Below are 27,573 nucleotides of genomic sequence, written 5' to 3' on the forward strand. Positions count from 1 at the left end.
TCTCTAACGCCTCATACATAAAACTAAACTACATTATAATGAATTACAAAATGAGTATTAAATGTCTCCCATTCAGATGACATAATCTTGTTTTATTTCACTGTAGTAAAAGCAACCCATATGCTTCTCAGACTTTATAACTCTTTGCGCTCTCTCTTTCCTTCAGCCATCTTTTTAGGCAGGGTCTTTGTCCAGAACTCCACTCTGTTCTCTTTCAATTTCTTTGCTGCTTTCTGCTTGAAGTCTATTATAAGGTATTGTTCATCCAGATTATACGCTGGCCATGTCACCAAACCTTCATCATTAGGATTTCTAGAAAAAAAATACAGTGAAGAATCATTTTGCCACTTTTATGTCATTGCGATGAAAACTGCACAACACAGTGTTTGTTCATTAATTGTCAAGGGTCAGATTCCTTGGGGGGATGTGGGGAAGAGGACACAGTGGTGGTTAATTCAAGCTTTGCTCACAACCCCACAATCTGGATGTTTCTGCTAAAATGATCTGTCATTAGCAGTGAAACATGTTGTCATTTAAATTTTCTTCATTAAGCTTCAGCTCTAATGCTTCATTATATGAATGTGATAGCTCAAGCCTTTGGACATATTTTTTCTGTTTATCTCCAGGTTCAGTAAGACAGCCCTGCAGTAGATCACATTTGGCATGTTTTCTTTGCAGCCACAGGGATTTGAAACTAGTTTGTTGTGAAGTGAAATCTTAAACTCTGCAGAAAGATGGGGCCCACCACAAAAGTACTGGCATAGTGTTTTCAGCAGCAATGACAAAATCTGACCCCTAATTAATGAATTATAAATCTCACCCTTTTCGAGCAAAATTAGCCCAGTATTTCATAATTGTTCTGCTGAGTTTACCCTCTTCTTCTGCAGCATCACCTGCAGGCAAGATATGAAATGTAATGTCAGCACAAAGGTTATATTGAGATAGGTGCACTCAGAATTGATTCCAATTAAAAAGTAACTAGTTCACTACTATAAGACAGGAAACAAAGATCACATCTCCTCTACTTTTACAGCAGTGAGCCTGCTAATAGGGCTCAAGTAATAATAATGTCAGTTACTGGGCAAACTGCACCTCTGACCCTCTCCTGGTTCTCTGCCCAGGTCTCAGGCCTTTAGCCATCACCTGCTCAGGAGGGAATCATGCAATTCTCAGACTCTGAGATCAGATCCTCAGTAGCAGTCTCCTGGTACTAACTATGATTGCTTCAGCAGGGCTGATCTAGGCTCAGACTCTACAGTCCTGTTCCTGCAGGGGCAATTACAGTAGTAATCAATTACCAACCAGGTTCCTTAAAAAAGCAAAGTATCATTTATTTAGAACAAAAAGCATTTTGGAGAAAACATACTTTACAAACAATAAAACAGACTATATTCATGTCTAACTTAGTAGGTACCAAACTACCTTCCGCACTAGGACCCTGGTAGGACTAGTTCCTTCAGTGGAGCCTGACTGCGTAAGCTTGTTTCCCTGTCAGAGCTCACTCCTGAACTCACAGCACAGTTTTTATCACCTCCTTTCAAAGGGATCAAGTCACCTTTGGAGTGTTATAGCCACTTGATCTGGTAACTTTCAGCTCTGGGAAAACCAAGTTTTCAATTTGTTTTGAGACTGAACAGAGAGTCCTAGAAACTAACAACTTGCCCCATTGTCTTTCAAGTATATGCTTGGGTGTTCTTATTTGGGAAGCCATTGTGCTGCCTTCATGCACAGACCGACCCCTATAAATTTGAGCATTATAGGCCTATAGTAAAAATTCACAACCCCCAATATAAATTTGATCAATGCCGCCATACAGGAAATTCCAATAACCCAATATACAATAATTTCACCTCACTGACCGAGACACATACAGTGTTCGTACAACTGTTACATTTCAGTATTTACAACATTATTAGACATCAGTTCCACATGTGTCACAATAATGATGCTTTAATAAGAATTCTTTAGCAAGCATGGAGACATCACCAGCTAAGAAGGGCTTTCCAAAAACATAGCCAATTTCGTCGCCGTGATCTGCTTTTACAAAGTCTGGTCTAACACCTTCATACCATCGATGATGAAACTCATAAACGTAGACTGGGTTGCCAGAATCTAATAGAAAACAAAGATAAGAAGGGTTCCAGTAGTAAAAATATATGCCACACAGAACAATACATTTTCATCAACAGCCACTTTGATAAGACGCTGGCAAAATGATAGCTATTTTGTTGATTATTTATTTGATTATTAATACTAACTGGAATTCAGGTGCAAACATACAATACCAAAGATTAATGGAAAATAGTCATCTGCAGCACAAAGAGCCCCCAGACAGTCACAGAGCTGGTGCCAATAGATAAAGTTTAGAAGTTCATCTGATACTAAACTATGCACTTGATTGTCCCTTAGATAAGACAATGTGAAGAACAGGAACCCCCTATATTTGCTTCCATGGTTTTCACTCTGTTATACCCATTGCAGGAGGTATGTGCCTGCTCCTTTCCCTGCAGAACAAGAATGGGGACCAACTCTCTAAACCTGCAGCTCTTTAGTTTTCCTGTAAGGGACCATTTCTATTACCATGTGTACAGCTCTTCTGGTTTTTATGGTTCTTTCAGGATTCATGAAAGCCAGAGCCAAGGCCATGCATTTTTCTAAAAGTTTCATGACAACAGAGGTTTGGGCTGAAAGCTGTTGTGATGATCCATTACAGACACAGGTATATAGACAGGAACCTACTTCCTGGTCAGGCTTTGAACAAGGATATTAGTAGGATGGAATTTAACCTTTTTAAAAAATATGTACTTAATTGGAAACTCACCTCTGTGATATCTAGCTGTTTGAATGACTGGAACAACAAACAGTGCATCTCCCATCAATTCAAAAAGCCTATCTCGTAGCTGGGCAGGCTCCTCTATATTGCTTAGATATTCATTAGATAATAGATGAGTGAACTCAGCAGGAACATGCTAGAATGAACAATAAAGATACTTGTTATAATGATATTTATGGGAAACAACTGCAGCATTTAGCAAGCTTCATTTTCCCTAGAGCAGCCACAGCAGCCACTAGCTAACCCTATGAACACTGGACCACGTTACCTCCTCCCACAGAAAATCCCACGTCATGGGGGGCGTGGGAAGTACTCAAAACTCTGAGTCAGAAGTTGTGAGGTTGCCAACTCATGCTGTCTTTGGGAGGAAGAGGTTTGCAGGACTGCGAAGGGCTCAGAGACCACTATATTAACATCCACACAAGTGTTATCAATCAGTAATGCTGATGAACAAACAGAAGTAGTGACGCTAGCCCTAGTGACTTCCTTGAGAGCAATGCAACATCGGTGTCCACTGGAGGTCTCACCATGACAAAATCATGGGATTTCCAGCCCTGCCCCAGAAAAAGCGTCCTCTAATTGGCTGCCCTTACCATTTGGTAGAAGAACTCTCCCCCTCCCTCTGCCCAGGAGCTAATAGGAGTTTTTGGGGAGAGAAGAGGGAGGAAACAGCCTGGGTGTTCAGGGTGGCTTTGTTCCCTCCTCCTTTCTGTAAAAAATGAATCGTGCTCCCGGCTCTCCCCTCTTTCTCTCTGGCTGCAACACAGGCCTAAGAAGGGGGAAAATGGATAAAGAACCCTGGAGCTACAGAAGGAGCAGAGGTGTGCTGAGCAGCTGGGGGCTGATGTAGGGCGGTGGAGGGAAGTGTGTAAATTAATGGCTGGGCTGGGAGATGGGTATCTGTGGGGCTGGGGCAGGGCGGACCACAGAATTAATTAACTCAAAGAGTGAGATTTGGAGAGAAGCTGGAAGTTCTGTGCCATTGGGCAGCAACGAGAGCTCTGGCAGGAAGGGCTAGAATCACCTCACTGTATACATTTGGCAGAGTTGGCATTGGCAACATGGTAACTGCCACACACATTAGGGACTTCAAAAAACTAAAGACAGACCAAAAATTACTATGTTCTCTTTAAAACAATCTAATGATTTTTGGGCCGATCCCATGATTTTTGAACTTTTGATGTTCACAATACTCCATAGGGACCTATTTTCCTCCACATGGGAATAAGCTATACAGGCGAGCAGAAATTCCATTAGTTTCCACAGACTTCTCCCATTGGGGAAAGGAACCAAGGTTTATCCCCATCCCTTTCTGTCAGAGGCCAAGAGTTTGAAACCCCCAAATCTCTGATGGGTGTAGGTGGACCTCAGGGATAAACTGGAGATATACTCCCTCTTCAAGTCCCTCACCTCTGCGCTGCTGCCTGGCCCTCCCAACTACCTGCAGCCCCATGACAATGCAATACCTACAGGAGCCATGCTGCCAAGGGCTTTCTGGCCTGCGCTGCCCGTGGAACTCCTATTAAAGAATGGGACTCCACCTCATGCAGGGGTGGGGGTGGGGGTGGGGGAGGGAAAGAAGAGCATAGGTTACAGCAGATTTTGTGGGGTGTCTAATCTCAAGAGGGAGCAGCATTGTGCTTCTCTTCCCCTTGTGCCTGTTTGGCACTTTTCTGTCAGGAGTATGTTGCTCTCTGTTCAGAAGTTTTAGCCCAGAATGAATTCCCCCCCAATATACACCTCTTCTAAAAAGGGAAGGCCTACCCCAGCAATAAAGCAGTATGGTGTAAGATATTCTTGCACACTGTACTGAAAGTTGGGGAGGGAGATCTCACCTAGGACTATACCCCTCATATGTTAATTAATTTGAAATAGTCTCTTACTGTAAAGAACTCTGAGCTCAGTAGCAGTGAGGTTACTGTTTCTTTGTCCAACCCTTCAGTGAAAGCAGGATATTTCAACATCTGCACAGTAAAAAGAACATGATATTGCCCATGAATTCCTATATTTCTAAAGAGTTAACAGACTGGGAGATAAATAAAGCTATTACAATCACTTACATTAGGAAGTAGCCATCCAAATTCATGGTTATTTAATCCTATTATATATGGGACTGCATTGATTGCTTTTTCAGCCAGTAGTTCCTCAGGGCTCTTAGGAAAAAATACACCATCCAAAACTGCAGAGCTAAATAGTGACTGCAGAGGAAAAAACAAATTCCTTTGTTATTTATAAGTTACTTTTGCCTCTAGAAGATATTTCAAGATTCCCACAGCAGACCTCAACCAAACCTAAACAAGTGCCCAGGTGAGCTCACATGTTATTAGTGAAAGTGTAAGATGCGTATGTAAGAGATGAATACACATTTCAAGTCGTGTTCTGAGTTTCTCCTGCAGATTTTCTATCCTGTTTAACAATGTGTGTTCTGCCCTTTGTATGTCAAATGCTCATGGCACATAGATAAGTCAGTCAAATTCCATCCTTGCTTACACCATTCCAACCCTACTGGGTAGGGTGACCATATTTCCCTTTGCTGAATACGGGACACCTGGTAAAATTACTTGTATTCAAGTGAGTTCAACGACAATCAGTCAGAACTACGCAGTACAAACGTACAAATTAACATCAAGTTGACTGAGCCTCCATTAAAAAGAAACTGCTTAGTTTGATTCCTTTTATTTACCTTCTTATCTTTAAAGCTTTAGGGTTCACACAGGGAGGGGTGATATACACACCTCTAACCCCCCCCCCACAAACATAGTGGGAGAGGTGACACACACACACTCCCGTACACCTCTCTCACACAGCTGGGGTGACTGACCAACCAACCTGACCTTCCCTGCCTTGTGCTCTCCGCCCTCCATGCCTGGCTGGGCCTCTGGGATGGACCCGCCTCTCCTGATATCTGGTGCTGTGTCTTCCCAAGGAAACACATTGGGGGAGCACGCAAGGTCACATGCTCCCCCCAACCCCCCAGATTTCTGCTAGGCTTCACCAGAATGTGGCCAGCAGCAGCCTTTCGGCACTGTGCAGGAGGGAAGGGATGGGAGCTACTTCCAGCCACAGGGGAGGAGGAGGGGCATGAAGGGATGACCTGTCCCATGTCTTTGCAGAGCTCATCTCTTCTGCACCGCCCCCCACCCCCATGGCTGAAAGCAGCTTGCTCCTTCCTTCCGGCACAGTGTATACAGCCAGCTAACACCTCTAGGCTGCTGCTGGCCACCAACATAAGCCAGCTGCCTCCTGGCTCCCTGGCTACAATGCAGGCAGGAAGGGGTTAAGCCCTAAGGATGCATTGTGGACCAGAGCCCAGGGAACCTGACTGCAGGGGCTTCAGCAAACCCAGCCACAGAGGTGGCTCAGCAGGGGAGGGTGCCTAGGAGACAGAGCAGCCCCACGTTCCCTGGGGGCAAGGCCCAGGGCGGGAAGCTGGGGGGTGAAGAGGGTGCTAAGCCCCTACCCTGGGGGCTACTGTGGAGCCTCCAGGTTCAGGGTATGAACAGGCTGGAAATTTCATCCCCCTTTTGCTCCCCCCCACTCCAGAGCTTAGCTGCGGGGTGGAGAGTCTTCCCCATGCCAATGCTGTGCGGGGCTTTGGCACATGCAGGTCTCAGCATCTCCCGGCAGGCACCCTAAGCCAGAGGGTCTTGGGTTTTCCCGGGGCACCAGCCCAGCCAAAGGCAGTGGGGGAAGGAAGGAGCCTGCTGGCTAGGCTGTTGGTGAGCTCAGTGCTCTGACCAAAGGCTGGTTCTCTGCACAGGGCTGGGAGCAGGACGCACCCCGCTGGGGGGGATATGGAGGAGCAGCAGGGCTGGAAAGGCAAAAGGGCAAAGCAGGGAGAGGACAGCGAGAGGGGGAGCACGTAAAGGGCTGATGGTGGGCAGCAGAAATGACACATAACTGGCTGCTGCCTGGCGCCTTCCTGCACTCACCAGCCACTGCAGCAAGCAGCGCTCAGCTAGAGACGGCCAGAAACGGGACGGAGGAAGGGCCCTGCTGGCTGAGAGTCTGCATGCAGTGGGGACTGAGTCACTGCACTGATGGACCAGCCAGGGGAGCTCGGCCACGAGCCGTGCACACCCACCCCCATTGTCAGCCACTGGGAACCACTCCCCCCACCTGGTCACTGCTGGTGGGCAGGCGGCTGGCGAGCCGGGATCTGGCCAGCAGCAGGACCTGCCAGTACTGATGGGGGCAAGATAGAAAATACGGTACAATTTGACCGTTTTAAATAAAAAGTCGGGACACCTGCAGGAGGGCTTAAATACGAGATTGTCCCTTTAAAAATGGAACGTCTGGTCACCCTACTACTGGGCCTGCATTTGTGTAAGTAAGGGCAGAATTAATTTTGCTGGGGGGTTGCCAAACTGTTGAGTAAGCTAATGTAGTGATGGGGAAAACCATGTAAGTGGGGCAATAAATTGCAATTCTGCCGAAAACAAAAATTTCAGATGTTTTATGCTTTGTGCAAAGTTTTGATTAATCCTTAGTAAGATCCCCAAATATGCAGTGCTTACTTCCTGCATGCCATGTTAAAAAGCCATCCATCCAGTCCCAGTGGATACATTTGGCTGATGACTGTGGTGGCACTGGGAGCTCTGAAAAAATGGGCCATTTTCCTTTTGCACATTTTCTCATTTGCTTGTATTTGCAAGCCTGCATTTTTCATGTTTGTTCCCCCTGGGAAATTGTGAGTTTTGGTACATTCTTGCTGTGATGCCAGCTCCCTTTTGAAAATGGGTTCATGACAAGACACAAACAGTTCAAAGCCCAAAGAGGAAATCAAAAAAATGTCACCGTTTCAGAGTCTCCAGATGATGTAGCATTCAACTGCATGGTTGTGAATTCCTGTTAAAAGGCAAGGAGGAGAAGAAAAGGATGAGTTGTGTGATGGTTGCCACTTTTTCTAATCTTACAGCACACATTTTATTTATTTTATTGCAGTAAAAGTTGAAGTGTCACTGCAGACACGAGCTACAGTGTCACCTATTATCTTCACCCTTTCTGCCTGTCTTTTCCCTATGGCTGCATCTGCTTAACAGCAAGCAGGGTGACCCTAGGAACTTAGGAACTGCCAAAGAAAAATAGAATAGGTCCCTCTGCTGGCCGTCTGTGAGAGTGCAATACTTTGATACTTGAGAGGAAGGTGAATACTGTCACTAATAAGAGGTTTCAGAGTAGCAACCGTGTTAGTCTGTATTCGCAAAAAGAAAAGGAGTACTTGTGGCACATCTGAGACTAACAAATAAATTGGTTAGTCTCTAAGGTGCCACTAGTACTCCTTTTCTTTTTTGTCACTAATAAAGCATCCGGTGCAATGATGCTAAGTTATGGGGGAGGTGGCCATTCAGTCCTGATCAACTGAAGCATAAGGATAGGCAGGCCTCAACATTTTTATATTTTTCATTCTAATTTCAGATGTTATTCTTAATATACTCTAAAGAGGGGCTAGTGGTTTATCATCACAAGTTATATAAAAAAATAGCATGGTCATGGTGAAACAAAATCTAATATCATGAATATAGAGAAAAATGCCAAGATCATGTTATTTATAGCCAAATGATCTTTGGTTTGCAATACAAATTTTTTAAAGCCATGCAATAACATTTAACAGATAGCTAAGGTTGGGGTTTTCAAAGGAGTCTAAGGGTACCCAAGTTTACTAGGAGTTGGACATTGAACTCCCATAGGCTGATTTGAAAATCCCATCCTAAAACTATTTGAAACTGCCATCCCAGTGCCTGTCAGTTCAGTGAAGGAGAGAACCACGCTCTGGACTGCTTCCCTGATTGTCTCTGCCACAGCTGCAGGGGCAGTAGGGCTGCCCTGGTGCATTTCACACTTGCCCCATTGAAGAAATCGTAGCGTCTGACACCTTTCCCCAGCATGACAAACCATTAGAGCTCCCGCTTCCCATGGTATCCAGGCTTTAATGTGATGGCTCCTAAGGTTCTCAGGGAAATGAGGTCAGTTGGTTACTGCCACCTCCACCACATGGCAAAAACCTCAAATGTCAAAAGTTGTGAAAAAATCACAGCAGTCTTGATTCTGATGACAGCCATGACAGAAAATGTACCGTTAGCCAGACGAGTCTAATCTTCATTAGAAGCTTATTAAGATGCTGTATTTGGCTCTATGGTTTAATTAATATGCACCATGTAATAGCATTGCAGTTTATCTATTACATTTGTTGCCTTTTAATAGTGAGTGCACTAGTGCTCAGTGAAGGTAAACACAAATGGCCCACTGTGCTTTCTGTCACTCATTACTTTATAAATGTCTGTCCTATCTCCTTTTACTCATTTTCTTTCCAAGTGTAATAACCCAAGTTATTAGGTATTGTTTATAACAAGATAGCATTCGGAGACCCCATTCACAATCAGGGCTCCATTGTGCCAGGCAATGAAAATGCAAACGCGTGTGGTCCCTGCTCCATAGTGCTTATAATCTAGTGTCTTTAATTCCTCCTCTGATGCAAACAGAAAGGGAAAATAAGCACACTCTTGGACCCAAGGTTGAAATCCTGTTTGTTTGCAGTAAAAGATGATCAGTTGCCACACACAGTGAGTTACAGTGTCACCTACCATCTTCAGCGTTATTTCCATCATCTCTTTCGCTGTCTTTTCCCTCAGACAATGAACCATTGCAGCAGAGCTGGTTGATTGACAGCCAGATACCCTAGCAATTTTCTGCAATCAATTAAAAAAAATCACTTTTAGTAGCTTTCTATGGAGAATAACAACAACAATATTTAGCTCTTAGACAGCACTTTATCCCTTCAGTGTGCTGTGTACACCTTACATTTTGGGTGGGTCTGGGATTTTTGGGTCACAGTCTCCTACTGTAGGAGAAAGGGAGCTCAGCTGTACATTCTGCACTTCGTATGTTTCAAAAGCTTTTCAAGGGATGATGCTGCAAATAAATCAGGGGTCTGCACGCAGCTAAGCATCTCAATGTAGGAGGGTTTTGTGCACTTGCTGGCTTAATTTACTTTCTCAGAGCTTTACAAACATTAACTCATCATCACAAAACTCCTCCCAGGTAGAAAGATGGGTAAACAAAGGCACAGAGGTTAAATGACTTGACCAAGACACAGAGGGTCTGTGTCAGAGCCAGGATCACAACATATAAGTGTTTCTGTCAGTCGCGTGCTCAGTAAACTACATTAGCTTTTCTCACATTTTGCGGCTAGAGGTCACACTTGTTGCTCAGCAGTGGAGTCAGCTGAGCCAGGGGCAGCAGAGCTATGAGAAGCTAGCTGGGAGGGAACCCATGGAAGTCCCTAAGTGGCCAGTCCCAGAGCACCTCAAACTAGCCTAGTGGAATCCTCCAAAAACTCAAGTGACTACAAACTATAGATTTCATCGGCTCCAGTGTTGTCTACTAATCATATAAGGTGACATATTCTCTAGGACATTTCTGCCTCCAATAAGTTCAGTTCCAATTTTGCTGTAAACTCTTTCAGATTTGATTGTTGCAAGATGTAATAACAATACTTTGCATTTTTATAGAACCTTCCACATTAGGAAGTCAAATAGCTTCACAGACGTTAATCAACTAAGCCTCACACATATCTGTCAGGCAGTGGAGCCAATTAGGGTGACCAGACAGCATATGTGAAAAATCGGTACGGAGGTGGAGAGTAATAGGACCCTATATAAGAAAAAGACCCAAAAATATGTCCCTATAAAATTGGGACATCTGGTCTCCCTAGAGCCAATATACATGTTTCTTGGGGGGCAGGGCAAATTCCAGTTCTGCTCCCTGCCCCTCCCTTCCCAGCAGTGACCCCATTCCAGTTCCCACACCTCCCACAGGGACCAAGGCTTAGACACTCCCTCAGCTGGGGAGTCTCCCCTCTATCTCATCCACACAGTGCATGAGTGCTGTCCTTCTCAGTGGACTCTCCTACACTGTGCTGTAGAGGAGCAGACTCCTTGTGTTCTGGGCTGCAACACCATTCGGCCCAGCCACCCCTCCATTTGGATGGAGGAGCAGCCAGGCCAAATTTAAGTGGCACTGCAACCCAGCACGCCAGGTTGCAATGCCACCCACTGAAATTTGGCCTAGCTGCCTCTTCATCTTTACAGACAGGCGGTCGAGTCAAATTTCAGTGGTGTTACGACCAGGCATCCAGAGAGACATTCCTAACTGTTCTGGGAGAAGCCGTACTGATTTGGTACAGGTCTTCTACTTAAAAGTGGTCAGGCCATGCCCCCCGCCAGCTCTGTGGTCTATGGAACTTTGAGCAAGTGCAAAAATAGGTGGGAAGGGGACATTCATCTGTTCCCCCTATGGGCGCCTCTGCTGTCAGGTAGGTGAGTGTTATCCTCTGGCACCGCTGGGAATAGAACTCAGGTTTCCCACTGGCCAGTCCTGTAATCCAGGGTTAATCAATTATTTTTTGACAAGGTGAAAATTTCTTGGTTAAGGTATAGTCAAGACCTAGACTCCAGAGAAAATAAAATGAAATTAATAGCAATAATGAAAATAAATAAATAAAAAGATTTTGCAGTCCGTTCAAAACCATCTGGCGGTCCAGATTTGGCCCACGGTCTGCCTATTGACTACCCCTGCTGTACTCTAAGCACAAAACCATATTACCTTCCTTGACAATGGGATGCTGGGTGCCATTTTTTAAAAAAAATGGGGAGTAAGACTAAGCCAAAAATATGTGTGTACATGTGCATCTGTGGGTGTGAACAGGCCAGAATGATAAATGCACATATAAATGGGTATCTGAGTATTAACATATCAAGTATGCACAGTTTTCTTATTTCCACACACAAATGTAGGTGCTCATGTCTACAGTTACTGTACATTTTTACAGGTGCAAGTCAGGTCCCAGCTTTTACAAATACAGACTCGATATTACAAAGAACCTACATTAACTTGTGCTTCAGGATGAGCAGTAAACAAAACCCGGATTGTAACTCCACTCTCTGAGATGGCCTTATGAAACAAGCCCTTTGCCAGAGGAGATAAGACCTGAAAAGCAGGAAAAGAAGGAGAGCAAAAACAATCTATTTTGACTACTGAATCACAAATTACATTTTAACATCATTATTTCACTTTTAAAAGCAAATATTATTAGACTATGTCAAATGCTCTGTAGACTCAAGGTCTGATTTACTTCCAAACTCTCACAGTCTGGTGCAGATTATCCTCAATTCCAAATATGCTGAGATTTAAAAAAAAAAAAAAAAGATGTGCAATTCACCCAGAATGCATGTTTATTACGTGCTGTTACCAGGGCTGCTCACCCAGACTGGGTGACTATATGTGCAAGTGATCCTTAATGCAGATCTTAAGTGGGGCATAGGCACTAACCTCTAATTTTTACACCTTGGTGAATTTTACTCTCTGGCCACAATATTGTTCCCTACCACAGCTGTTTAAAATAATTCAGTACTCAGATTAATTAAAGAGGAATCAACACTTGGGCTCCTAAAACAAATAGGTGATTGTATGAAAAGAAGAGTTTAATTAATCAGAAGATTCTTTAATATCAAACTCTCCCTTCAGAGAAGGTTGATGATCCGTGGATCCCAGCTGCTTCAGTCTCCAATAATACTCAATCCTGTCATCATCACCCTGACTTTTTGCTCACAAACTCACAATAAAAATATGGGGGTGTTTTTAAAAATTCATTAGTGATCACTATAAAACCTACAAGGGCAGAAACGCTGATTCCTCCAGCAGACTCTCCAAATATAGTGACAGATCCTGGATTTCCTCCAAAATGTTCAATATTTTCTTGAATCCACTGGAGAGCTGCCACTTGATCCAAATAACCCCAGTTTCCACGGGCATGTTCATCACCAGAACTGAAAGCAAGAGAATATAAAGAGAAGTAGATAGCCTGGAGTGTTATAACATACATTGTATTATATAAAAAATATCCAAGGATTGTATCAAAAATGGTAATGGAGCAAACACCTGAAAATGGAGTTCTTGGCAGTGTCAGAAAACAAGTGAGAAGACTCTGAACTCTGGAAAACTCAGGTCAGGACTAGCGTCAGTTATCTAAATAGCACTCCTAGCCCCAGACACTAGTGAAACACAATTGAAGGGTATGTCTGCACTGCCGCCAGAGGTGTGATTGCAGCTCTTACAGTTATATCTGCACTAGCTTTAATCTAGCTATCATGGCTAAAAATAACAGTGAAGACCCACAGCATGGACCCTGGTGTAGGCTAGCAGCACAAGTACGAGCCCAAGATTCCAAGAAGGGGCTTGTACAGCTGTGTTCCATGCCACCATGTCTTCACTGCCCAGCTGTGCTAGCTAAATTAAAACTAATGCAGGTATGACTACTTGAGCTGCCATCACACCTCCAGTTGCACTATAGATAATGACAGTGGCTTTTGTTGCTCAGATATTATAGTGATGAGCACAGAATATATGACAATAGCCCTAATGTCCCTATTCAGCAAAGAAGTAATGAAGCTGGTGGGACTACTCATGTGTTTAAAGTTAGGCACAAGCTTAAACACCCTGTTGAACCGAGGCTTGAATACGTCAGTGCATAGTGCATAGATAGATTAGATAAACCTGCCTAAGAATTAACCCAAACTCCTACAAGATGATATTTTTCAGCTCAGATTTTCCTCTCCACTGAGAGAAGGGCTGATATTTTCTTCACCCTCACCTGAATTAGAGTATTAAAAAAAGCAGATAATCAAAGAGATCAGATTATAACTGTGATCAAGATATAATGGAAAACTGGTAGTTTTCAAAGGGTTATTAGTATACTTACTGGTAAATTTCACAAAGTTGGGATGCAGGTGAAAAATGAGGAAAAGAAGAATGGACACAGTGTTAAAGGAGAATTAAGTATGTGGCTTAAGGAGAGATAGATGTGCAATCAATCACTAAATATCTTTGGAATTTCTGCTGTGTGGATGACATCTTTATAATGATACTGTCCTATTGCGGCTTCCTGGTCTATTTTCCTTTTTTCCTTTAATGTACAACCCACTGTTCATCCCACAGATGGGCATCATGGTGGTTTTGGTTCCAAGTAAATGTATCTGTTCTCCAATATTTATTTGGGTGCATTCGTGTTATCCTATACCTGTTTTCCTTGTCTTTTGGAGAGGGTATATGCAGATAATTTATTTGTAGCCTTGATCTTTGGTACCCAAATCAATCCCATTGTGTAAAAAAACATGAATAGGCTGAAGTGCTAGTTCACACCCAAACTTTTCCAAAGTTCAGGTAATGCTGAGCCAGGCTATGCATATGAACTTTCCCACAATTTTAGGGCACTTAGGTTCAGGGTTTTGGTTATGGCCATCTCAAATTAACGATAAAACAAATATGAGTAAGAAACAAAAATGTATAGTCCTTTCTCTCTTAGGCTTCTGCCTATATGCAGCAGAATTCCTTAAACAGCTTATTGGCTAAGTGGCATTAGGGTTTTCACTCAGGTTTCCCCATAGAAGGATGAATTAATTTGTTATGGCTTGTGAGTTAAGACTCTCTATACTGGATTGACATGTGCTTGTCTTTTTCAGACTCAGCCACTGGGGAGTACTGGTAATGGAAACATTATCCTGTGTGCCTTTAGGGCACAATGTCTTACCTAAAATATCCAAAGATCCCTAGTCTGTATTGAATGGTTACAACCACCACGTTTTCAAAGGCTGATAGTGCTGACCCATCATATGTTGAAGCTGCACCAATCACTAGTCCACCTCCATGGATCCATACCATGACCTGAAAAAAGCAGGAAGAGTTAGTTACCTGCATCTGTAACACCCTGATATTACTTCTGGTGTAAAATTCAAACCAGAGGTTGCTATTTGTGCTGTGATCAAGTACTATTTTGTGCTATTGCACAACACAACAATTCTTGCTGGCTCAGCTGCTTGAGAGTATAGTAAAAAAAAGTGGTAAGACTTTTTCGTGTATGCAAATTTCAGTTTTAAAGCGAAATTATTATTTTATTAAATATTTATATAGTTATAATGCTCTGTTTTGTAGTGCTTACAATCTAAAGACACAAACAGACAAAGGGTAGGGGATGGGAATAGAACTTGAAAGCAGAGAAATATGGGGAAAGATTGGCACAGATTTGTTGGTTATAAATTGTAGGGAGTTTAGGTTTTTTATTTTTAATTGGGGTAAGAGGTAGAGAAGAAGGCAGCAGGAAAAGGAAAGAAAAAGAAAGGGAATAGTTACCCCTATTTCTTCAATTCCAAATGTCCTTACAGAGTACTTCATACTCTAACAGAGATTCTATTTTCAAAGGACAATAAGGTATTTCTTAATTTACTTTGGAGAACAGCATGTACCCCTAGAAACTGGCAGAATATATCAGTCTCTTTGGATCTTAGATCTAAGATAATTCACATGGTATGAAATATACAGAATGGCATGAAGAATAAAATAGATGTTCATTAAATGTGGAAAATAATTCTGAGTTACAGTAACAAAAAATGGGAAATAAAATGAGAAACCACCAAACCGAGGCAAGTGCCTGGAAGTTATCCAGTTATGACAGGGCACATTTTTACTATTTACTTAGTTTCTCTCTTTTCAGTTTTCTTAACTTATTTAACATTTAACATTTAAGTAAATAGTTAATTGTAAAATATTAGAGAGTTTATATGTTGTAAGTCTCAACAAATGTTTTAAAAATATGAACATGCAACTAGATAGCTTGATCCAATTTTCAAAAGCAGCCCCTAGAACTGCCCCTGAAAGTTTGCATACAGCGGTAAAGTGCTGTGAAGTTTCTCTTATGGAATCAGATTGAGCCCTGCAGTATGTACGCACTGACCTCCCTTAATGGGAGTTGTGCCAACTTACACCAAGGTATAATTTGATCCATGGAGTTACACCAGGGATGAACTCATGGCACCGATTTTGCAGTAATGTTGCTTACAGGTAACTTGTCCTTGTCTGCGCTCGCAGGTGTGTACACATTTAGGAACAAACAGTCTTCGGAAACTTGGAAAGGAAGTTTTTCTTTTCTGTTAGTAAATGTATCCGATAGATGCTGTCCAGCCACTGGATCCTGTAGGCACCTTAATAATTAATATATATTATATATATAAAATATTCAACAGAATCATAGTAACAAAAACCAACAGATGCTCCATCCACAATAAATAAAGCAAATCCACCTGTGATAGGTTTCCAGATTGTTGGCAATGGAGAATCATATTGTTTTCCATTTTTAACATAAAAACATTTTCTTCCCTGTGATTGCCAGCCAAAAGTGCATTAAGGAGTCATACAGACAATGGCCACAGCCTCCAGGCGAACACACTTACTTGTAGGCTTTTTTGAAACACCATAGCAACCTGCCTGCAAATACGCAGGAGCTTAGACATATAAGAGCCTCCTTGCAGTTGCTGTCATTCAGTGGAAATGCAACTGGATTCTTTTCCACCTTATATACCCCAATCATATAGCATAGTATAGACATTAATCATGTCACTTAATGCACTACTGGAAGGCACGTTGACACTACAGCGATGAGGGCAGAATAAGAACCTCGATAGAATAGACTGCCCTCAACTTCATATATGTAGCATTGGGAATGTGATTCATATGGCATTTAGTCCCTCCAACGTTTCTCAGCTCCTCTTCAGTTCTACTCCTGAGGTACAGGTTTCATAAACATTACTAATTGGAGATTCAAAAGCCCTCCAAGGGATAACATCATTGATGAAGAGTGGGAGTGGTCCATTGCTAATGCCAAATAAAGATCCTAAGACTTACCTTTAAAACTCACCTAGGTTAACAGTCTACAGGCATTAACAGACCCCAGTTACAGACCCCAGAGCATTAGCAGACCCCAGAGCTCATTTTGCTAGATTTATTTTGGCATGAGTGTCAGTATTGTGTTGCTCCATATTACACATTCCTACCCATCCACATGTTCATGTCACTGTCTTACATGGGTGGGTAGGAAGTTGCATCTCTGAGACCCTTCCATGGCTCAGCTGGCTCCGGTGGGGAAAATCTCAAAGGTCCAATAGGTGGCTTTGCAAAAGGAATTCCCAGGAAAACATCTACATGTGCCTCAGCTCCATCAACTTTGATTTGGTGCCCTCGGAGTTTCCCGTATTTGGTAACCACTTCTGGGTGTGCAGCATTTTGTCCTGTGAAACATGTACAAAAAATCCGATTATATATCACGAGGTTCAAAATGACCTGACAAGTTTCTAAGTCCTTCAGATGCTTATGCATGTACCTTTGATTTCTTTTAAACATTTCCTACAGAATATTTCAATAAATATTCACAAGCAAGTAAAAAAAACCCCAAACTGTATCAACTTCTAAGTCTAACAAGGCTTATGAGAGATCTGTATTAGGGTTGCCAGTTTTGGTTGGACGTATTCCTGGAGGTTTCATCACTTGGCATAATCTTTAATTAACGATTAATCTTTAATTCCTCGAGATTCCAGGACAATCCTGGAAGGTTGACAACCCTAGTCTGTATATTGCATTAATTTATTATCAAAATATATGTTGTTCTTACAGGCAACTTGTTGCATAATAATGTATGCCTGTAAGGTAGGAAAAAGGTTTAACATTAAACTTGGCATCAGTGCATGTGTAATACAGAAGTCATTATGCTGATTAATTGTTGGCTATGTGTTAAAGACATCAGTAGCAAAATAGTTGCTTATATGTCTTTCAAAAGTATGACCATTGTGCTATTTTAACACAATGTATTATTATTATGAAAGTATTATTAAGGAAAACCTTCAGTCATATTGATTGCCATGTAATGGCAACACTGCATTATTATTGTTTTAAAAAAACAACAGTGTTTCTTTAATTATCTTGATAAGGGGTGAAGTGCTGGCCCTCTCTCCCCTTCCCCCCTTCCTTGGGGCATCCTTCCTGCCTCTTAATCAGCTTTGGGCTGATGGGGGTGTGTGACGTTATCTGATTAAAATATGACCATATAGATCATTGTTGCAACCACTGTTATATATTTGCAGCAAATATTGTACAAAGGTTGTCGAGTAAGGTGTCTATGAAAAGGTTATGATTTGCTTGTTATGCTTATGCTATCTGTATGCATGTATCGTTTTTGTATGTGAAGTAATAAGTATTGGCTCTATATTTGGATTTCAAATGTTTGCTCCTGGGGTAACGCCCACAAAGTAATTAGCCAGCACATCTTGGAGGGCCTATTCTAATTGAGTGGCCCATAGAAAGAACATTTAACTGACAATGGACCAACCATGGGAGATGCCTATCTACCCTTAATGAAATTTCCTGCTGTGACTAGATGAAATGCATGGACATGTGACTTGCCCGTGTAACTCCAAACTCCATCTTGTTGCTGTGATTTTCCACAGTAAAAACAATGGAATGCCCTCAACATGGCAAAAGCGATAAAAGGCCCTGGAAATACCTCCATTGTGTCTTCAATCCTGCTTCTTACCTCTGGAGGAAACTTGCTACAAACTGAAACTCTGAACAATGGACTGAATGACCCATCCAAGCTGGGGATGTACTACAGAGACTTGACTTGAGCCAGCAGTTTATTCTATCACTGCTACAAGTCTGAACCAAGAACTTTGCCAAAACTGTATGTAATTGATTCCTTTAACCAATTTTAACTCTCACCTTTCTTTCTTTCTTTTTATAAATAAACCTTTAGATTTTAGATACTAAAGGATTGGCATCAGCATGATTTTTGGGTAAGATCTAAGTTATATATTGACTTGGGTGTGTGTGGCTGGTCCTTTGGGATCAGAAGAACCTATTATTTGATGAGACATTGTAAAGAACCACTCATCTCTGAATCTAGTGTTTTTGGTGGTGATATAAGAACTGGAATGCCCAAGGAAATTACCTTTATGTTTTCTTGTTAGCCAGTATGGTGAAACAGGAGTTTACTTTTCTGGCTGGTTTGGTATATCTTATAAAAGAATAATCACTAGTTCTGGATTGTGTTTGCCCTATTTCTTAGCAGTTCGTCCTGAATTTGGCATCCTCAGTTGTGACCCACTAAGGCACGGTTACAGGGGGTAATTGGCTGCTTAGACCATACAGCCAGCCAGCCTTATTGTCCAGTTACCCACATCAGCTTTCTCAAGGGGAACGGATTAACATCTGCGTGATCAGCGTGCAGGCTCACCTGTTTTCACCCTACACTCTTTCACAGTCCCTTTATAGTCACCTGCTTCTTATGTTCTGCCTTTTGGTAATGTTCCACTGCTCTGAAACCCCACACCCTTCAGACAAGAGGAGAAAGTGTCTTCTCACAGCTGGAGCAAACCCATTGTGTTTTACTTTGAATAGACGGATCACTGAGTGCTGATCACTCACCACTGTCTCTCGTCTGGCAGAGACATGATACAACCCTGCTAACTCAGAATGGATCCACATACATATAGGCTTTCCGAGACACAGTTATTTCATGACACACTCTCATAAAATCATCCACAACTCAGAAGTGGTATAGACAGAATCCCCAATGTGTCACAAACACAAACATCCTCCAGTATAAATGAAGGAGTGCTTCATTTATGGCTATTTTTCACTACACCTGTGTATCTGGTGGAGAACTACCCATCTGAAGTTCATCTTGAATTATTTTATGTAGTATCTAGTTTTAACAGATTATTACGACTTAGTCATTGTGATTTAATAACATTTTATGTGGGGTATTGTTTGTATATGTACAGACTCACAAAATGGTCAGAATTACTGTTGTTATGTTTATACTTAGATAATACGAGAGTGTATTTATTGCAATTTAATGTATGAATGCTGGAGTGATTTTTAAATTTTGAGATGGAAACTTAAATCAAGATTCCCTGTATTTTTAAACTGTGTGTATTTAATTAAAGGAATTCAGCAGCCTTAGCTCCATTTTAAGACATGTTTTTAAAATTTTATTTTGGATAGTAGTTTGGCTAAGGCAGCGATGTTTACATCCATATTCAATTTAGGTTGAGATTTGGGTTAAAAACCAAAATGGAGCTTGGGTTTGGGTTCAGCGGCATTGAAATATCATAAGTTGTTCACAAGATCAGTTGTTCTTTCCAGATTTCTGCCATTTTGGTTGAACTTAAGTTGGATCCAGAAAATAGGACTCTTCCAGTTTTACATTCCACCTGGAACTGAAACCACAGAGAGAATTTACATCTAGGGATTTGACTCCACACCCTGAACTCCAAAATTGAGGGGACTAGATTTAAGGATCTGTTATATAGTTATATAATTCAGTTTACAGAACATGTCCGTAATGATCAAAACTAAGAAATGAGGCTGAAATGATTATTATTATTATATTATTTCTACTACCATAGCATCTATGATCAGGATCTGATTGTGCTCATCCATCTATAAACTGGAAAATTTAATCTCCAGAGCCAGACTGCTTTATATACAGTGTAATGGGAAAAATTTAGTCAGTGTTTGGTAATGTCAACAGTGAATTAATCACCCAACACGCTCTGCATGGCATAGTGTCTCACTACGCAGGTTTGATACACAGCCCTAATACAAATCTTAATTTTTACCTAAGGGTAAAAAGCAGCCAGGGCAATGCTTAAGGTGATCTGAAAAAAGTGGAGGTGGGCGTCTATCATAATCTGGGAACAGCCACTTTGATAAGAGAGTGCTTACAGTGCACCCTTCCGCAATCTGGCCTGATTTTTTTTCTGAGTCTGTGACCCCTTGCAATCCGTCCCAGTTTAAGCACTGGGCCAGGGAAAGCATTTTTAATGCATGGGAAAGTGGCAGTAAGTGGAAGAACTGGCACTGCAAGTTAGTCTGGTCTGGTGTCTTTTACCCGAAACTGAATCTAAACTAAGAGAATGCGAATGCCAATGCTGTATTGCACAGACCAAACAGAATTCTTCTTTTAAGTGTGCATATAGGGCCAGATTCATTTCCAACACAACTTCAGTAAGATCCTGCCAGCACTGCAAGTAGACCCACTCCTGGGAATTCAGTCACAGCACTGCTTACCACTAGTTACTATTACTAACATGGTTTCAGGGTATTGTGCAGAGTGGACTTTAACCATATTTCATAACCTGCAGTCAGATCAGGCTTGCAGTACAGAGAGCCCCGGTTGTGTTAGTGGTCCTCCAGCTGCCTCTGGCACAGGTGAGGGGAAAAGAATTTTCTGAGCCCTCTGAAAAAGTGCCCAGGCTCTGATCCAGATGCGACTGAAGTCCAGGTTCTCTGGGAAGGGAATGTAGTTTGCTGTTTAGAAGGCTCTGTGTAAATCTGTAGCACTAAATAAGTAGTTTATTGCTGTTCAGGTAATACTAGTTAATGAATATTAATGTAGCTGTACCTGTTCCACTAAGGAGAGTGCCCTTCACAATCACATGGGAGTAATGAAGACATTGTAGGAACTAAAGTTGCAACAAACAGGCACATGCCTGAAAACAGGAAAATGAAAAGCAGGCAAGAACACTTTGATATTCAGACTGTCATATTTCTTCCAAACAATTCATGAGTGCCCAGCTCCTGTGTTAAAACCACACACACACACACACACGAGCCATGCTGTTCCCAACTCACCGTACTTCAATTGTTCTGTTTCCCCAGGAGAGGCAATAGTGTAAAATATTTTAAAATCTTACCATTAACTGTAAAGGTTGTGAACCAGGCTGCAAGAATCAGGGACAGCAGCAAAATATTCTCACCAGTTGACATTTTGCAGGATGCTCCAGGAGTCAGAGGTCCAGTTCATTGCTTTTGCTTTAAAAAGTCAGTAAAGTGCAAAGATTACATAAAAGTAACAGCTGACATCTTACACAATTTCAGACATAGATTATTTGCTGTTTAAAGTACATTGCAGTCACTAACCAGTAGCACTTTGGGACTGTCCTGAAATAATGGTTTCAACTTTATTTCACCTTGCTTGGATTATAAACGCAAACATTACAGTATAAAGACCTATAAGAAGGCATGACATTCTGTAGACTGTCTGGATCATTCAACCGTATACCGGGATTACGCAGCAAATTGAGTTGGGTGTTTTGCTTAAAAACTGGCAGATATAACTGTAAACAATTTTCTGATGGAACACTTTTCCATTGGAAAATTCTGATTCAACTAAATCAAAACATTTTCCAGGGATGTATCAATTTCATTGAAATTTTCAGTGGGAAATTATTGAAATGTTTTGTTTTACTGTCTAAAAGTATAGCCAATCATTCATTATTAAGAATGTTTAAGAGACCAACTAATCAAACATAGCCAATTTTTTTGTCTAGAGCCCAACCAGTATAATATAAAAAAGAGACATATGTACCCTCTTTCCAAGAAGCATGTTTTATTTTGTAGTATGTTCACCACACAGAAGGTGTGCTTCCAAATATGCCCGCCCCCCCATGCCTCTTGTATTTACAGCACAGTTGCTTACAAGTTAGAAAGCACTTTATATATCACCTAAGAATACTTGAATATTGTTTCCCATTCTGGCTGCTCCATCTCATAAAGGATATAATGGAATTGGAAAAGGTTCAGAGAAGGGCAACACAGACGATTAAGGGACTGGAACAACTTCCATATGAGGAGAGACTACAAAGATTAGGGTTGTTGAACTTAGAAAAGAGATGACTAAGGGGTGGGGGGATACGATAAAGGTCTATAAAATTATGGATGGTGTGAAAAAAATGACTAGATAAGTGTCATTTCCCCTTTCACACAATACAAAATTCAGGAGTCACCCAATGAAATTAATAGACAGTGGGTTTAATACAAACAAGAGAAAGTACTTTTTTACCCAATGCACAATTTATCCGGGGAACTCATTGCCATGGGAAATTGTGATGGCCGAAAGTATAACTGAGTTCTAAAGAGAACTGGATAAGTTCATGGAGGACAGGTCCATCAATGGCTATTAGCCAAGATGGTCAGGGACACAACCCTAAACCTCTGACTACCAGAAGCAGGGAGTGGAAGACAGAGGTGGCTCATTCCATAGTTGCCTTGTTCTGTACATTCCTCACAAAGCACTGTATAGGCCACTGTTGGAGACAGAATACTGGGCAAGATGGACCACGGTCTGATCCAATATGGCAGCTCTTATGATCTTATGTTCCAAGAGCCAACCCACCAATTTGTACCAGTTCCTTAACTTGTTTCATAATCTCTATTTTGGCTACTACATTTTAAACCAGTTGCCTGGGAAGGTACCTGTATTAGGACATAGAACAAACGCATCTTGCCTTTGACAAGCTTTATATTCGCTGATGCCAAAAGCCACAATTAATTTTGCAGAATATTGTGGGATAAATAAGTAATCAAAGTGGACAGAATTGTGTGAAGGACATAACATAATTTGGTTAACATAACTGCCCATATATTGGTTATAATACAATATTAATATGGTAAGCCCTAGGCCTAACATATGTATTGGCTAACAGTTTTAAAGTTATCATTTTGACTTATGTTATATTGTATTATAATTTATAATATACAGTAGACCCTCAGAGTTATGAACACCAGAGTTACAAACTGACCAGTTAACCACACACCTCATTTGGAACCGGAAGTACACAATTGGGCAGCAGCAGACACACAGAGAAAGCAAATACAGTATAGTACTGTGTTAAACAAATTACTAAAAAACTAAACGGAAAGCAGTAACTCTGTAATGTAAAAGCCAAAACTGACATTATTCTGAACCATAATATAATGTAACATAAAAATTAAAACAAAACAACATTTTTGCCCGATCAACACAATACATTTTGATAAGGTTGTAACAAAATATTTTGGCGTAGTCTGTAACATTTCCTTGTGCGGATGAGATTTAGCTCCCACAGTTACTCTCACAGAAACAAACCACCAACCTCTGCAAAGCTACTGCTCCCAATTTATGGGTCTAGTCAAGCTATGTTCAGCCTAGGACCTAGAGGATGAAGGGGAAGGGCCAGTGGCACAAAGGTGGTTATATGGCACTTTTGCACTCTCTGATTTCTGGGTTTGTCATGGTCCAGTTCAGCCCCTACCATATCTTAGAGTAACTTCAGGGCTCCTTTAACTTCTGTTGGCTGGACACAGTCCCCTATGGGGCGTTATGCTGGCAGGGATTGCAGGAACACAGCACTCTTTGTTACACATCTAGCCTGTGCATATAGAGGCCACTTTCTTTTGAGTTCATATATGAATAATAAATGTACAATATAAAATGTGCCTCTTATGTAGCATTGGTATTGGTGACAGGCATTTTTTTGTGCAAGATCGGTGAGTCCTGGCTGGATGGGAGCCTAAGCTGTTGCCACATGTGTGGGAATGGAAAGGGGGACATGTCCCACTTATTTCCTGATGCTTCTGTAGAGGCACATGGGGATGGTGGGGGTTAGAGAAGAGCTCTCCCAGCCATGAACAGGCAGGACAGCTGCCAGCTGTACAGTTATGGTAAGGGAAACAGCCTTTCTTCTCCCCAATGTCTCCAGCTCCTTCTGCTTCCACCCCCTAGCACAGCTACAAGTTGCTGCTTCTGGTGTTTTATTCTGTTCAGGCTCCTGAATGAGAGGAGAGCAGTGAAGCCAGGTAGGAAAGGCGGGTCAGGTTGTGCAGGAGACCCCCTTACAGATGGCCATAGCATACTTTAAGTTGACATAACATGTACTCAGAAAGCAAGATGTTTCCATTTTCTTTACTTGGCTCATAACAAATAAATCAGGCATAACTTTCAGCCGTACTAGCTGGCTGTATTCAGGGGGTGTGTGTGTGTGGAGGGGAAGGTCACATTCATATTTGTTAAAAATCCCTATCATCCTTTTCAGTGTTCTGTGATCTCATGAGGACTGGAGTGCATGGGGCCAGCATATTGATGGCTAAGTACTAATTTCCTCCTGGAGTATTTATTATTTCCATAGCTAATACTGATTTCTAAAATGTATATGTATACAAACATGTCATATCAAGAGCTGGGTGAACGAAAGCAGTACTGGGCAAATGACTTGAAAATTTTGCACTATTTCTCGACAAATATTATGCAAGCAGCTCTGGTCAGATCTCATCTCTGGAGGTATTTGTGATAGTTTACTCTGGGGTTATCAGATTGACTGATATAATGGGAATAAAGGACACTCAGCACTTTGCAGAGTTGGGCTTTGAGTAAACATTCAACATATTTTAGTCCATTCCAGTCCAATAAGTTTATTATTAAAGAAATAATGGGGTGGGGGGTGGTAGAGGAGAAAGCAAAGTGGCAATTTCCTTTGCGTTAGTGTTGGCAGCACATTCCATCAACTAAGAGCTGCTTTTAGTTTGTTTAGTAGTTTTCAGTAGCTCATTTTGGATGTACAATAATTCCATATCAAAAACCCTCTTAAGACCAGTGAAATCAACAGTTGCTTCTGGCTTTGATTTTGTACTCCAAGATAGTCTTTCCCCCTCACTAATTGTTGTGGCAGTGATTCAACAGGCCTTAGCTCCAAAAAGATCATTCATTCTGTAGCACTGATGTCAACAGATAATGTTCTATTTCCCAGGTTTCAGAGTAACAGCCGTGTTAGTCTGTATTCGCAAAAAGAAAAGGAGGACTTGTGGCACCTTAGAGACTAACCAATTTATTTGAGCATGAGCTTTCGTGAGCTACAGCTCACTTCATCGGATGCATACCGTGGAAACTGCAGCAGACTTTATATACACACAGAGAATATGAAACAATACCTCCTCCCACCCCACTGTCCTGCTGGTAATAGCTTATCTAAAGTGAGCATCAGGTTGGGCCATTTCCAGCACAAATCCAGGTTTTCTCACCCTCCACCCCCCCACACAAATTCACTCTCCTGCTGGTGATAGCCCATCCAAAGTGACAACTCTTTACACAATGTGCATGATAATCAAGTTGGGCCATTTCCTGCACAAATCCAGGTTCTCTCACCCCCTCACTCCCTTCCCAAAAACCACACACACAAACTCACTATCCTGCTGGTAATAGCTCATCCAAAGTGACCACTCTCCCTACAATGTGCATGATAATCAAGGTGGGCCATTTCCAGCACAAATCCAGGTTCTCTCACACACACCCCCACCCCCATACACACACAAACTCACTCTCCTGCTGGTAATAGCTCATCCAAACTGACCACTCTCCAAGTTTAAATCCAAGTTAAACCAGAACATCGGGGGGGGGGGGGTAGGAAAAAACAAGGGGAAATAGGCTACCTTGCATAATGACTTAGCCACTCCCAGTCTTTATTTAAGCCTAAATTAATAGTATCCAATTTGCAAATGAATTCCAATTCAGCAGTTTCTCGCTGGAGTCTGGATTTGAAGTTTTTTTGTTTTAAGATAGCGACCTTCATGTCTGTGATTGCGTGACCAGAGAGATTGAAGTGTTCTCCGACTGGTTTATGAATGTTATAATTCTTGACATCTGATTTGTGTCCATTTATTCTTTTATGTAGAGACTGTCCAGTTTGACCAATGTACATGGCAGAGGGGCATTGCTGGCACATGATGGCATATATCACATTGGTGGATGTGCAGGTGAACGAGCCTCTGATAGTGTGGCTGATGTTATTAGGCCCTGTGATGGTGTCCCCTGAATAGATATGTGGGCACAATTGGCAACGGGCTTTGTTGCAAGGATAAGTTCCTGGGTTAGTGGTTCTGTTGTGTGGTATGTGGTTGTTGGTGAGTATTTGCTTCAGGTTGCGGGGCTGTCTGTAGGCAAGGACTGGCCTGTCTCCCAAGATTTGTGAGAGTGTTGGGTCATCCTTTAGGATAGGTTGTAGATCCTTAATAATGCGTTGGAGGGGTTTTAGTTGGGGGCTAAAGGTGACGGCTGTCACCTGCTGTCAGGGTGCCAATGCCTGAGATGATGGGGCGCCCAGGATTTCCAGGTTTATGGATCTTGGGTAGTAGATAGAATATCCCAGGTCGGGGTTCCAGGGGTGTGTCTGTGCGGATTTGATCTTGTGCTTTTTCAGGAAGTTTCTTGAGCAAATGCTGTAGTTGCTTTTGGTAACTCTCATTGGGATCATAGGGTAATGGCTTGTAGAAACTTGTGTTGGAGAGCTGCCGAGCAGCCTCTTGTTCGTATTCCGACCTATTCATGATGACAACAGCACCTCCTTTGTCAGCCTTTTTGATCACCCTGACAGCAGGATTGTCTGGCTATGTAGACTCCCTCCTCAGGCCCCACGCTACCAGCACTCCCAGCTACCTTCGAGACACCACTGACTTCCTGAGGAAACTTCAATCCATCGGTGATCTTCCTGATAACACCATCCTGGCCACTATGGATGTAGAAGCCCTCTACACCAACATTCCACACAAAGATGGACTACAAGCCGTCAGGAACACTATCCCCGATAATGTCACGGCTAACCTGGTGGCTGAACTTTGTGACTTTGTCCTTACCCATAACTATTTCACATTTGGGGACAATGTATACCTTCAGATCAGCGGCACTGCTATGGGTACCCGCATGGCCCCACAGTATGCCAACATTTTTATGGCTGATTTAGAACAACGCTTCCTCAGCTCTCGTCCCCTAAAGCCCCTACTCTACTTGCGCTATATTGATGACATCTTCATCATCTGGACCCATGGAAAAGAAGCCCTTGAGGAATTCCACCATGATTTCAACAATTTCCATCCCACCGCCAACCTCAGCCTGGTCCAGTCCACACAAGAGATCCACTTCCTGGACACTACAGTGCTAATAAACAATGGTCACATAAACACCACCCTATACCAGAAACCTACTGACTGCTATTCCTACCTGCATGCCTCCAGCTTTCACCCTGACCACACCACACGATCCATCG

At 42.1% G+C, this 27,573-nt stretch overlaps 1 protein-coding gene across 2 annotated transcripts; it reads right to left on the reverse strand.

Moving 5' to 3' along the window:
• Positions 1 to 15: 15 nt before the first annotated feature.
• Positions 16 to 21,488, reverse strand: LOC140896312 (fatty acyl-CoA hydrolase precursor, medium chain-like). Of its 2 annotated transcripts, XM_073307931.1 has the most exons (14): positions 21,415 to 21,488; positions 16,746 to 16,950; positions 15,726 to 15,867; positions 14,421 to 14,554; positions 12,507 to 12,660; positions 11,720 to 11,821; positions 9,418 to 9,522; positions 7,631 to 7,681; positions 4,894 to 5,031; positions 4,717 to 4,797; positions 2,822 to 2,969; positions 1,987 to 2,112; positions 821 to 893; positions 16 to 312 (listed from the first exon to the last, which is right to left on the reverse strand). In XM_073307931.1, the coding sequence occupies exons 1-14, from the start codon at positions 21,485 to 21,487 to the stop codon at positions 135 to 137; spliced, it is 1,710 nt and encodes a 569-aa protein (XP_073164032.1). In that variant the 5' UTR covers position 21,488; the 3' UTR covers positions 16 to 134. The 2 variants fall into 2 exon arrangements, with proteins under 2 accessions (XP_073164032.1, XP_073164031.1); XM_073307930.1 differs by lacking the exon at positions 21,415 to 21,488 and having other exon boundaries at positions 16,746 to 17,062.
• Positions 21,489 to 27,573: the final 6,085 nt, after the last annotated feature.

The sequence above is a fragment of the Lepidochelys kempii genome, chromosome 12 (genome assembly GCF_965140265.1).
Source record: "Lepidochelys kempii isolate rLepKem1 chromosome 12, rLepKem1.hap2, whole genome shotgun sequence".
NCBI classification, from domain to species: domain Eukaryota; kingdom Metazoa; phylum Chordata; order Testudines; family Cheloniidae; genus Lepidochelys; species Lepidochelys kempii.